At 42.2% G+C, this 13756-nt stretch overlaps 1 protein-coding gene across 1 annotated transcript in view; it reads left to right on the top strand.

The window, feature by feature from the left end:
* The window catches only part of cacna1ea (calcium channel, voltage-dependent, R type, alpha 1E subunit a), an 81107-nt gene that overhangs the window by 36389 nt on the left and 30962 nt on the right, over positions 1–13756 (top strand). The window contains exon 5 of the mRNA XM_026305292.1: positions 165–304. Coding sequence (XP_026161077.1) covers positions 165–304 — 140 coding nt within the window. The remainder of the gene's footprint in view (positions 1–164; positions 305–13756) is intronic.

The following is a 13756-nucleotide window of genomic DNA, read 5'->3' as shown; positions in this document are numbered from 1 at the left end:
GGACCCTGGTTAGGACTAAGGGGGTATAGATGATGGATGGATGAACTTGGTCTGATGGAGCCTACAGAAAAACTAAAGCCAACATGCAAAGAGCTTTCATGCCAGTTAGTGTGAGCTATAAATCACTCTGGTTACCTCACTGCACTCTTGCTTCACGCCAACAGGAGAAGACAGAGCCGTACTTCATCGGGATGTTCTGTTTTGAGGCTGGGATAAAGATCATTGCCCTGGGCTTTGTATTTCATAAAGGCTCCTACCTCAGGAATGGGTGGAACGTCATGGACTTCATTGTGGTCCTCAGTGGGTGAGTTGAACAGCATGTGTATATATTTAAAAGCGTATCTCGTTTGTGGTGCTAATCATATTATCACTGTAGTGTTCAGTGTTCTCTAGTAGCTGAGTTTATTTCACCTCACCTTATTCTGATGGTTGATGTTGTTGAGTATGAATCTTCTTATAGCAGAAACCTTCAGAACACATCACGGTGTGTTTCTGAGCCTACAGAAGTGTTTTACATTCGCCCAAATGATGTTCCAGTGTTGAATAATGCATCAGTGGTGTTAACATAATAAGATACATTGCTCTCCCTCAAGTTTTCCTTTATTTTCTTCGTTATTGGGAAGAAAATGTCGTACAAGTAGTACAACAAAAATATGTTGTCGCTTCGGTGTGTTATGGAGTAATGGTAATTTACAGTACAATCAAGGATAAGACATTGTGTTGTGGAATATTTGGCAAAATAACATATATTGTTTGTTTCACTGAACTAAGACAGAAAATAAATATGATCTTGGTCAGAAATAAAAAGGAGTTTTGGGCAAAGTCTAGAACATCGACCTGCAGCTACCTGAGCGACATGCTGGACTAACCTGAACATGGAAGGTGTTGTGGATTAGGTTAAAGTGATTACAGCTTGTAAACATAATCATCTCGCTCTGTGCACTTACGGTACATTAATTACATCACAGTTAGGAGCCCAGGGGAGGCTCATGTTGACCGGTTCTGTTGTCTGTCCAGTGGGGGAAAGGTGTTAGAGCGTTTCACAGCAGTCACCTTCACCGTCAGAGCAGAGGGGGGAAATGTTTATGTTTCAGAGGAGGAGCCTGATGAGTGAGACAGCAGATTTACCTCAGGATCTCTCAAACACACAGACACGGATGAAACATTAATCGATTCACAGCGCAGACGTACGAGGGGTGGAGGACAGGGTTCTTAGAGAATTCTACATGATTCTGTTCAATTATTGATGAACCCAGCTCAGGCTCCTTAATGATAGCCCACTCGCTGTTGGAGACAGGAAGGGCGCCGGTTCGGAGGAGAAGGGGGATGGAGTAAAGAAGAAGTAGAAGTTATAGTCAGAGTCCGTCCTGCTTCTCTATCCTGTCGACCAGTTGGCGAGGACACTCAACCCCAGGGCGAGTTACTGAAATTAGTTAGAGTTTAATTAAAGCACAGTGACACAGACACACAGTAATGGATTGTTCTAATCTCACCTGGACTGTGGAGGCTCTGCCAACAGTGACACATGCTGCAATCAGACTTCACCTTTCACTGAGCTCTGTGTATATAACAGGTGGTAATTAATGATGTGCTGCTTTTGTCTAGCACACAGGTAAGTGTGTGTCGAGGATGAAGTCATTCGACTCACCCTGATACATCTGCGTACTTCCCTAAACACACACACATTTTTTCCTCTGTAAGTTGCTGAGTCATTATTTACGCCCCAAAAGCAAAAATGAAAACAGCAAAGTTACTCATTCCTGTATGTGTTGAGTCTGAGCTGCCAGCAGTGACACAGGCAGGAGACGAGCGCGATCCAGACGAAAAAGGCTTCCAGGTCGTATTTTATTAATATTCAACATGATGAAGTGAGCTGCAGATAGGTCCCTCTCTAAATTCTGGCCACAGTAAAGATAAATTAATGAAAATGTTCTCACTGTGTCTCGCTCTCTTTTCGCCCCCCCTTCTTTGTCTGGAACACACACACACACCATGTAACACACACACACTCACATAGACACTCCACTCACCTGTAGGCCATCATCCAAGGTTTGCAACCCTATTAAAGGCTGAGTGAAGATTATGAGATCTGCTGGTAATATTAGATGAGTCACCATCTATCAGTTAGTAATTAGGAGGCCTCTGCAGTCAGGAGGGGTCATAGTCTGGGTAACAAACTCAGGCCCCTCACGGGCTCCTAGCTAGAACCAATATCAGCATCATTTAATTTATATTTAGAATATTATATATATATATACAGGGGTTGGACAATGAAACTGAAACGCCTGGTTTTAGACCCGGACATCCCTTTCAGACAGCTTCCTCTTGCATCCACAGTTACTCCTGTTGGATGTGGTTCGTCCTTCTTGGTGGTATGCTGACATTACACCTGGATACCGTGGCTCTTGATACATCACTGAGACTTGCTGTCTTGGTCACAGATGCACCAACAATTTGTCCTCTCTTGAACTCTGACATGTCTGACATGCAATATTTTAAGCAAAACTCTGCTATTACTCTGTTAATTAAACCTTCATACTCTGCTCTTACTGGTGGAATGTGCAATCAATGAAGACTGGCCACCAGGCTGGTCAAATTTAGCCATGAAACCTCCAACACTAAACTGGCCAGTGTTTCAGTTTCATTGTCCAACCCCTGTAAATGTGTGTGTGTTCAGATTTAAATATTTTTATGCTTCTTATTTATTGTTGCAATTCTTCTGGCATTATTCACTTTCAGGTACTCCTACAATATTCTAGAGCTTTTATTTTGTCTTGAGCGTGTTGTCAAAGTAAATTTAGATTAGAATAAAAATGCAATGTCTTATTCAGCCATATAACACTGAGACACACTGTGGTGCATAACAAGTGGAGCATCTGCTCTGCATAGACTGCAAATGAGAATGTTGGTTACATAAAGATGACAGAGTTTTTAATGGAGACATAATTAATATAAATTAAAGTGCAAATCATGCAGGAAAAGAATATTGATCAGAGAAGATGTTATTTATTATCACAGCCAGTCAATTCAAATACTTGATGTGTTAATACTGCGAACGGCGAGATGTGTTTAAATTGTTTAGAGAGGTTGAAGCCATCAAACACAGTGGTGCCTGGTGATTATGTGCCGGGCAATGAAAGCCTCTGGTTAAACACACAGGTGCAACGTGAACCTAATGTGCACTATATATATATATATCGAAGTTGGATTGAAACTTGTCTGTGCTTCTTTTTTTCTTTGCTGATTGTTGATTGGCCTTGTAACATGTGGCACGTGTGTACGACTACGGCTTGTTGGAAACAGCTTTTATTAGTTGTAATTAGTTGTGAGGTGTTGTCCCAGTTCACATGGCTCTAATGAGCTGACTTTGATTGAAGACTGTGGAGTCATTGTGGCTGCTAATTGTAGAAGATTTTGCTTATGGAAGCACGAGTGTTAATTCAGACTGCAAAGCAACGAGAACCTTTCCTCAGTGGATACCCCTGACTCACTGAACATTATGTGTTAACATGTGTAATTATGGAAGCATTTGCTAACAGTGTCAACGCTGGAGGCCATGATTACCTCAGCAAGCTGCCTTGGTGTTTGGAGATGGCCTGTATTACTCAGAGAGTGTGAGTGGGAGGGAGGTATGAAAAACCAGATGGCGCTTGCTGCTTCCTTAAAGGCGGCTATAATGTGGCTGAGGACTGTTGTGATTGAAATTCGAATGGGAGGCTGTGGGTTTTCTCAGGCCATCGCACATGCTTTCCCAGTCTGCTAAAACGGCACGCTGTGGGGGAGAGTCAGAAGACAGAGGAGGTGAGAAGCAGGAAAAATATGACAGGAAGGGAAAGTAAAGAATAGAGAGGAGTGAAGACAAAGAGAGCGCAGAGATAGAGCTGGAGGAAATAAGAAGGATGCCTCTATGCGTAATTGTACGTACTAATTGGCACCTTGGCAGTCTCATTCGCTGGCAAGCCCTCCATTACACTGGCAACATTTGGCAGAGGATAACGCCCACCAAGGGTTTATGTCACCACTATGTGCCAGACACTTAGGGGGGATGGGAGAGATGGAGAGAGCTAAAGATGAGGAGACTGGAGATAAGAGCGTTTCAACCTTTTCCACATGGCTGTCGTGTACGAGGTCGTTTAGGGATGTACGTTCCTGCTAAGTCAAGATGATTCAGGGTTTTTTTTTATTGCTTCCTTCAAGTTAAAGCTTATTTTACTGCACAGCTGAAATATAAATGAAAAACTCTGAAAAACAAATAAGTGGAAAAAGAGGACAGATACCACGTGGATGTTAGATTGTAAATGAAATGTAAAAGAAATTCAAATGTGAAACATCGATTTAATGTCACTTTAACTTGAGTCTCTTCTGGACTCAAACCAGGAAATGTTGTGATCACTGTTGGTATCAGTCATGAGCAACTGTTACTTAAAGTTGTGGATGTTTAGTTTTGATTGGTACCTCGTCATGTGACTGAAATAAGAGGATTATTACAGGCTACTGGTGTTAAACAGAGAGAGTGTCTCCTTTGCTGTGTGAACAGATGGATGTCAACACTGTACTGTTCCTGCTCTGTTTCCACTGTTGGGCAGGAGGGAGAGCTGACACTGCTTCACACTGAGCAAACCATCCTTTATATCTTCCAGCAGGTTCAGAGTATTTGGGGTTTCTTAGCTTGTTTATATCTACATTTAGATGAACTCAAGCCCTCTCCTACCGTCCTCTCTCCTCTCCAGTCCATTATTCCTTTTCCTTTTCTGTCTTTCCTTCTGCTGCTGTTGCTGAAGCTGATCTGCGTCGTTTGCACGATATTATTAGCTCAGAGAAGTTGTCGGGGTGTGAACACACTGTCACTGTACCTGACTCACTGAAAGCTGAAACCACAACCTGCCTGTTGTCTGTGTGTGTGTGTCTGTGTGTGTGTGTGTGTGTGTGTGTGTGTGTGTGTGTGTGTGTGTGTGTGTGTGTGTGTGTGCATCCATGTGTATGTGCCACTACTGCATGTATTTCAGCCAAAAACACCTTCTGTCAGTTTGGCCGTCCTACACCTGTTAGAACTGGCCGTGTCAAACCGTCACAAACACCCAAATACAGACACACAGACAGACCCGTCGTATCCGATCTTATTTTCCATCTGCTGTCTGATCGATTGATGAGTTCAGACGCAGCAGGGGTGGAAATGTCCCCCTGAGCTGTTACCGTGGCGACCGAGGATCCCGCCCCAGGTCAGGCTGTCACTGGCTCCCGTCCTTCTGGTTCTCTGGTCAATGTCTCTACAATTAGAACGGGTCGGGGACAGATCTGTCGGAGTCTTTTCTGGGAGTTTGCGGGGGAATGTGCTTCCACACCTGCTCTTTGAGTTTACGTGTGTGTGTGTACGACACAAGAAAAGGATCAGACAGGGCTCTGGCAACACTTTTCTTTCACTGTTCAACAAGTCTTTGTTTCGCAAATCAAGCAAAGTGAAACGTGAACGTGTATGTAAATACAGCGAAGAAAGGGTGCATGTGCTTAGCGACGTTCAAACGACATCCTCAGGGTAAAAGTGGTGTTTTAGCTGTGATCCTGAATTAAGTCAGTGAATAATGATGATGGTGTTGAGGAAACTGACAGTCTAACAAGCCCACTCTCTGTCCCTGTATGCTCTCCACCGTCTCTCTCCTTCCAGCCATTATAAAGGGCTGAGTGGGACGTGAAACAAAGCCTTTATGCGGTGCAGCCTGGTATTTGATCAGAGAAGATGAGGTGCTACGCTGAGATGAAAGCCGCACTGATGCTAACTGCAACTCAGGTCTAATTAAATCCAGTTCAGTTACCAGTTAAAGTAAAACTGCAATTCACTAAACTGAAACATTTCTCAGCTGAAACTGACAGTTTCTCTGTGCAAATTGAATTTCAGGCAGACGACCTTTTTGCAAGAATGTAATTTCTACATGCTGTGTATCAGGTTTCGTTCTGACAATTGTTCCTGTGCGGGCGCTGGTGAAAGACTTGGCTTAACAAAACACAAGGGGAACGCAGTCTGACTTCAGTTATTATTGAATCTCCTCAGGCCCAGTACAGAATGAAATTGCAGAGATGGAAGTGCAGAGATGTCTGCACACCGAGCACGAGTGTGTTGAGTTCACACTGAGAGAGCTCGACATACACGCACTGCAGCAGAGTCAATACAGCTTCTACACTGTGTATTTCTAGAGCTGGTAAACCATAAAACAGTGGCAGACAAATAGAGGCACGGAGGCCAAATCTGACAAGACGTAGTCCAGCACAGACCTTCATCCTACATTAAAGGTGAACTGAATCAAAGTACTTTAGAAACTAGATAACCTGGTCAGTGGATTTTATTGTTTATGAGCCTGGTTAGCTGTTTCTCCAGATGTGAAGCTGAACTGACCAGTTGTTGGCATGTTTCTCACATGGACATGAGATTGGTATCGATCTTCTCATCTAAGTTGCAGCAAAAGCTTTTCCTTCATATCCAACTAAATGTTTCCTCATAACATCCAATAATAATCAAAACCACCACATGCTGTGAGTTGGTGCCTCATGCTGCACCGGGCTGTTTAAATGGAGCAGATTTATTATTACAAAGACAAATAATAAAACTCATTTACTTGAAAGTCATTTTAAATTTCATTCATTCTTCATGTCAAGCTCTTCACACAACGTCTTCATTAGCTGTTAACAGCATGATCTGTTGGTAAAACACATTGAAACAATGCAATGTAATGTAATTCAGTTGTTAGATTAATTTAGCTGTAATTGTTTGTTTGATTAATTTCTTTGTTTTATTGATTATTAGATATATGAATATATGCTGTGCTTCAAAAACTACTGAACTAGACTGGAAAAATCATCCCCCATGATTGAACCCAGTTGTTCAACCATAGACTCGTGTTTTAAATCTGGTTCTAAAATCCTTAACCTCAGATAATTTCAGATAAATTTTTGTTCATTCAACAAAATTACATTTGTTGGTGTTTATTTTAAGAGAATATGAAATCTAATAACATCATCATCATCATCATCCTCATTGTTGGCAAGAGAAGATGGTGTGCTCTACTAGAGCTACAGTTTCTCTGCAAATGTTGTTTCATTAAAAAGACCACAGGGGACTCATTTAGAGAAACTGTTTCTGGAGTTCTTTTGTGATTCCAAGTAACACACGTCCCATTTCTTTACCTGCTTACTGGCCATGGAAAGTTGAATTATTGAAGCGAGTGATTCTGACAAGCAGCTCGACTGTATGGATGAGGGTCCAGAGGGTCCAGAGGGTTCAGAGGGTTCAGAGGGGAGGCAGAGGGTTCATAGGGTTCAGAGGGTTCATGGGGTTCAGAGGGTTCATAGGGTTCAGAGGGGAGGCAGAGGGTTCAGAGGGTTCATGGGGTTCAGAGGGTTCATAGGGTTCAGAGGGGAGGCAGAGGGTTCATAGGGTTCAGAGGGGAGGCAGAGGGTTCATAGGGTTCAGAGGGTTCAGAGGGTTCAGAGGGTTCATGGGGTTCAGAGGGTTCATAGGGTTCAGAGGGTTCAGAGGGTTCAGAGGGTTCATACACTTTATATTGGGTTAAAATGGCCCTGAACGAAAACAGGATTAAATTAAGCCCCTAGCCTGAATTCAGAGCCTGTGAATGATGGTGAATACAGGAGCTCCAGTAGGTACCTTCAAAGACTATGACCTGTGGTGTAGAAAATCCTGTTTGGAGAAAATACACCATGAATAATGGGTGTTCCCATAAATAAACCATAGATTAGCATCATGTATGGATTCAATGACAGGCCTTCTGCCTGGTTTTCTGAGGACCTCCTGTTTTGTGAGCGTCATGACGGAGTAGCAGCTTCTTGAGCTGTGTCACTGTCAGCTGCCATCATCAGTGTGTTCAGTGTGTCCACAAGATAAAGAACAGAGCTCGATGCCAAAGTTTTTCACCTTCATCTTTCTAATGGATTATTGCACATATGTGATAATGAACTGTGTATTCTGTAGGTGTTTATCTTGTGTAACCAGTTTAGTGCTGCTAAGAATCAAGAGTTTGAACCCTGAGGTCTAAAAATGCCATATTTAACAACCAGAGAACATTATATTTTATTATTTTGAGATGTTTCACTGTATCTTCAGTTTGCTTCAGGACAGTTAACATCAGTAGAACCTAATTTTAAATTCTACTTTTAAAGATACCAAAGATGTTTTGGGATCGTTTAATTAGATGTCAAGGTGCACATGGACTCTTTTAGTCTTAAGCAAAGTTCAAATAAAGAGGCCAAACTGGTGTAATGTGCTGTCTGCAGTTCATTTTAGTAACAGTTTCAGTGGTCCAGGTGAGAAGACACAAAAGTGAGGATTAGTTTTTTAGCATAATCAAAAGAGTGAATATGTCTAATCAGAAAACATGGTTGCACATGCATCTTAATATGAACAGAGAAAAATAAAAGTTAAATAATAAATTGTCCATATTTTTAATGTGAGATTGATCGTTTGCAGACAAAGGTCCCAGATAGTGTTTCTAATTTGAGGACTTTCAGGGGGATGACCTCAGTTTTCTCCTCATTTAATTATAAAACATTTTGGACATCCAGCATTTCATTTACTGTAATTGATCCTCAGTTAGAGGTAGAGTCCGGTATCATCTGCATAAAATGATAACATATATTAAAAGCCCACAGTTAATACATGAACAGAGAACAAAGTCGTTTATGAACTAAAATTCCTAGACGGTACTCTCTCCTTTACTCAGCATATCAATACCACTACCCGGTCGGCCTACTCCCATCTCCGTAACATAAACCGCATCCGTTCCTCACTCACCACGGCAATACTCATTAACGCCTTTGTCACCTCTCGTTTGGATTACTGTAGCTCACTCCTCACTGGTCTACCTCTCAAATCACTTCGCAAACTTCAACTTGTCCAGAACTCTGCTGCCCGAATCATCACCAGAACTCCATCCTCACATCATATCACCCCTGTCCTTAAACAACTTCACTGGCTCCCTGTGTCCTTCCGTATAAACTATAAAATCCTCCTTCTCACCTACAAAGCCCTCCACTCTATTGCCCCACCATACATCACTGAACTACTTCATATCTATTCTCCGCCTTGTCCTCTCCGCTCCTCCAGTTCCACTCTCCTCTGCACCCCTACAGCGCGCCTGGCCACCATGGGCGCTAGATCCTTCAGTCACACTGCGCCCCGCCTTTGGAACATTCTCCCTCATCGCATCCGGTCGTCTCCGGACTTATCAACTTTTAAATCATCACTCAAAACATATCTGTTCCGTATAGCGTTTTCCACCTAACTCTCTTAACTTCTCAAAGCAGCCCGTGATGTCCTACCACCCTCTGCCTATTTCATATTGTCTCATACTGTTTCATATTTGTTGTTCTGTCATCTGGGTTTCTGTATTTCAATTTACTTTTACTGTACTTCGCCCACTTCCTAGATAATCCACGCTTTTGCCTTTACATTCTCTCCCGCCGTTTATGTATTCTTGTTACTGTTGTTTTAATGCACTCTATGTATATCATGCTGTATGCTTCCTTTTCTATCTGTAAGGTGACCTTGAGACTTTGAAAGGCGCCATGAAATAAAATGTATTATTATTATTATTATTATTATTATTAAAAAGAGTTGGGGTGGCGATGTACATACTTAACATCTCTCTGTCACTTAGACTCTCTCTCCTCCAGCAGATGGCTAATTAATCATTTAGCCAAATTAATTATTCATTCTGGCCAAAGAGCAAACATTTAGCTAAGTGACACATAAAACCAATATGTAGACTGATACTCAACTGGTAACTGATTCACATCCTGTAAACCCAGGTCATTATCTCAGGCTGGTGATGTAGCAGTAACATTTGATTTTGTGTGACAACATGAATATGTGTGTGTGTGTGTGTGTGTGTGTCTGTGTGTGTGTGTGTGTGTGTGTTTCATAGAGGAAAAGACAGAGGGAAAGGACAGATGAGGGTGGAGATAAAGAACGAGAGCGCACACTGTGGGTGGCAGAAAGGCTTATATCAACTGAACCAACCACAGCAGCACTGTAGGAGTCGCTCCACACAGTTCTTTATTCTGTCATGACAATCTGCTGTACACACACCACCCACTATTCTGTAGAATCAGAGGTCGTCATGAAGTGGAAATGGGCCTTATTTTAATCCCCTGAAGATTAATCTTCTCTTTCCTTGTAAACACAAGCGTGATCACTGTGGAGGTGAAAGTCTGTGAAGAAAGAAAAGCTTGAAAAGAGAAACTGAATCAATAATTAAAAAAAAGGTTGTTGAAATTAGTTTTTATTATAAAAATAATCAAATTCCCTTTCAGATTTCTAACCTATCCGCGAATAATGTGTCACCAGGTGGAAAACTGGTGGGAGGAGCCTGTGAGTGGCAGATTCAGATGAAAGTCAGAATCAAAACAAACCAAACATTTACCAAAATGATTTTAAAAAACTCAACAGCTGGATGGAAACCTGCTGTCAAACATTTCCCAGTGAGTGAGAAAGAGTAGAGGTGAACGATTTAGGCTTTTCGGCTGCATCGTGACGACAGCAGGGGATGTCGAGCTGCACCCGACACTTTAAACAGAATATTGTTGATGAAAGGTCCAGTCAGTTACTCGGTGCACAGATAACACAGATTGTGTTTATTAACAGCAGGGCTGTTGTCAGTTTACAGTAATATTATAATATGTGTAAAATCCTAAAACCTTTAGTTAATTTAAAATTTCTCTTGAGTAGTAGACGATACCGTCTGAGACACTAATGATCCAGTGGTGTAAATAACACATGCTGCACAATTAATATCATTACAATCATTAGGTGCATTCATATGAGTTAGCAGCTCGACAGTGACATGGAGCATAAGTCACAACGTTATCGGTATCACAGCGTAACGGTTGTCACGACAGATTTGTCACGCAGCGGGGAACTGTCAGTTCTGCAGGATATGTCACTGTTACTCATTTATCACAGCTGACAAGTCTGACCAGGGCATCAGCTCGGTTCACGCCGGTGTCTTCCTCACATGACGCCTGCAGGTACATGCAGGACAAACAAAGATATTTTTCAGAGTGACTAAAAGTGACTTTATTAAATTGTAGATACACCAGGCGCCTGTCAAATGTGAGCTGTCTCTGAGATCGGCTGTGGTGTTCATAAAGTGACCACCAGGATTCACCTAATCCGTCTGTTTCATCAGATAAGTCCCCACTGTAACAGACTGTCCTGTGCCTGCTTTTTGTGCCTCTTCTCCTTTAGTTGTGACAAAGCAGAGAGAGGTTGGGATCGACCTGGGAACTATTTCACCGAAGCATCTCAAGGCTCCTATAAAATCTGTCACTTTAAATTTGAGGGTTGTATTTCCCTTTAACTGGACTGTAACAAATATCTCTGTGCACTAATGGAAAAGAAAACTGCACCTGCAGTCTTATATTTGTTATGTGTTTCAGTGTTGAATACAACATGAATAATAATTTGATAATAACTTTATATAACACCTAATACAAACAGCAACCACATATCCTGCAACAAGGAAAAGGCAAACTACATGGAGGAAACCAATATTCTGCCAAATTGTTCGTTTGTGCCAGATCGGCCATGTGTTGTGGTTCCCTCGGCTGATTTAAATCTGCCACTTTCTGTCACCAGCCTTCACCTCCCTCCTGTCTGTCACACAGGGGATGCCAGTATCCAGACGGCAGGAGTATGAAGCATAGCTGTCACAGTTTTAAGTGCAGGGCATCATGATGTAGTGAGGATTTGCAAGCAGAGAATCTGGCATCTCATGTTGTAGATTGGCAGCTCACACTGCCAATAAGGTTTTTTTTTTCATTTAAACCTTTCACAGGGTTTAGCTTTTTAATGACAATAGGAGGGTGAAGAACCACAGACTAGGAACCAGAGGCAGGTGTTATCTTTGTAGATTCTATTTCTAATGAAGCATGAACAGTATCTTGTCATGATTCCCCTTTGGGACTTCCTGCCGGGGACCTTTACTCTGAAGAGACTTCCTCTTTCCCTCGCACTGGTCCCCAGCAGCTTCACACTATCAACCAGATTGATTTCACCTGTCTCTCATCATGTTTTGTTCTTCCCTGCTTCCCTTTGATGGAAGCATTGTATTTTGCAGATAAATTGCAAATGTTCTATGTGTTCTGGGTTGTCGCTACCTTCAACCGTTTCATTCGGTCGTTATCTGCTTTGTTTTTGAGCCCTGGTTATTTCCAGGAGAAATCAACTTTTTCTCGTCCAGCATTTGGGTCCTACCTCTCCTCTTTCTCTCCAGCACCACCGAACACGTAACATATCTTGTGTTACACCTTTGCCTAAACTGAAAAAGGTAAATTCAAAATTATGTCGACCAAATAATGTCTATCTATAAAAAGGGATTAGTTGTGTAACTTTGTTTGGGCTGTGGGAGCATCTTAGAAAACACTCTTAACCTCTACAAGCTCTCATTATTATAGAGCGGGACCCAGGACGTCCACTGACTAACAGCAGACAAAATCGAGAAGCCATTTTTAGATCCTCCATCCCCCGGTCTCCATAACAACTAAAGAGAAACCAGGAGTGACTAATGGTCTGAAGAAAGATGGAGAAATGGAAGAAGTGGGGGATGAAGTGAAAGGAGAAAAATAAGGATGAAGGAAACGGAAAGAAGCCGAGTGTTGGTGAAACGATGGGACGGAGGTGGGAAAGTGTGTAAAAAAACACAAAGGGGAATACTTAGAGGTGTGAAACTCATGAGGATGATTCTATTTCTGCAGTTGTGTGGATGATAGTGAGTTATTTCAGTCTTTCTCTCCTCTCTCTTCACCTTTCTCTTTTTTTTCATCTCCTAATTAAATCAGATGACGTTCTGTGTCTGCTAGAGTTATAGACAGGACTAATTCTCACCGCTCTGTCACAGAAACGTAATTGGGCCTGTGCTGCTGTTCGTTTAGTTGTATGATGATCAAGTATGGAGCCGCTGCAGGACAGATTACTGCACATAAAGACGGACGTTTGACGCTGAAGTGTCCATAAATCTCGAGCTGCGTCTTTTCTCCACAATCACAATCGTTTCCCTGAGAAATTATTCTTATTCTCAGTATAATTATTGGGCAATCCTTGGTTTTATATATAGATATATATATATATATACTTATATATTTATATATATATCACATGGATCTATTTGAATCGAATGTCTGCCATCCCTGCACTTTCTTTGTTTTTACTTCACTTCTCCATCTGTGCCTTTCCCTCAGTAGGCATCCAGCTGAAAACAGAAAGAGTCACATCACATGTAACTGGGGAGGGGGTGGAAAAAGTGGTAGAGGAAGAGAGAGATGAAGGGATGAAGAGGAACATATGAGGGCGAAGAGGCGAAAAAGGGAGCAAAGGAAAGTAGCAGGGCAGGCTAATGAGGAAGGAAGGTGGAAACGTAGCACACACTGCTTTTCTTTTCCTCATCAGTCCGAGCTGAAGGTCGAGGTGCAAACAGGGCTCGGGGAATCGAGGACACAAAACAAGAAACACTAAAAAGGGAACTTCTGAAGGACTTGGGCTTTGTGTAGCAGGATAAAGGGTCGATGTGTTTGTGTCATGCATGTGTGTCCACGCACGTATTTGTTCGTGAGCGTCGTGCCTCTCCAGCCTAAAGGTGTCCTGCCTTCCCTTGATGGAGCTGCTTTCTTTCTTCTCCTCCTAAATAGCAGTTGTCACAGCCGTCCTCCCACACACAGGGGAACGGCCAAAAGCCCCAAAAACATTCATGTTGTT

The sequence above is a fragment of the Mastacembelus armatus genome, chromosome 4 (assembly GCF_900324485.2).
Source record: "Mastacembelus armatus chromosome 4, fMasArm1.2, whole genome shotgun sequence".
Classification (NCBI taxonomy): domain Eukaryota; kingdom Metazoa; phylum Chordata; class Actinopteri; order Synbranchiformes; family Mastacembelidae; genus Mastacembelus; species Mastacembelus armatus.
The sequence above is the reverse complement of the archived record's forward strand: the minus strand, read 5'-3'. Positions and strand labels throughout refer to the sequence as shown.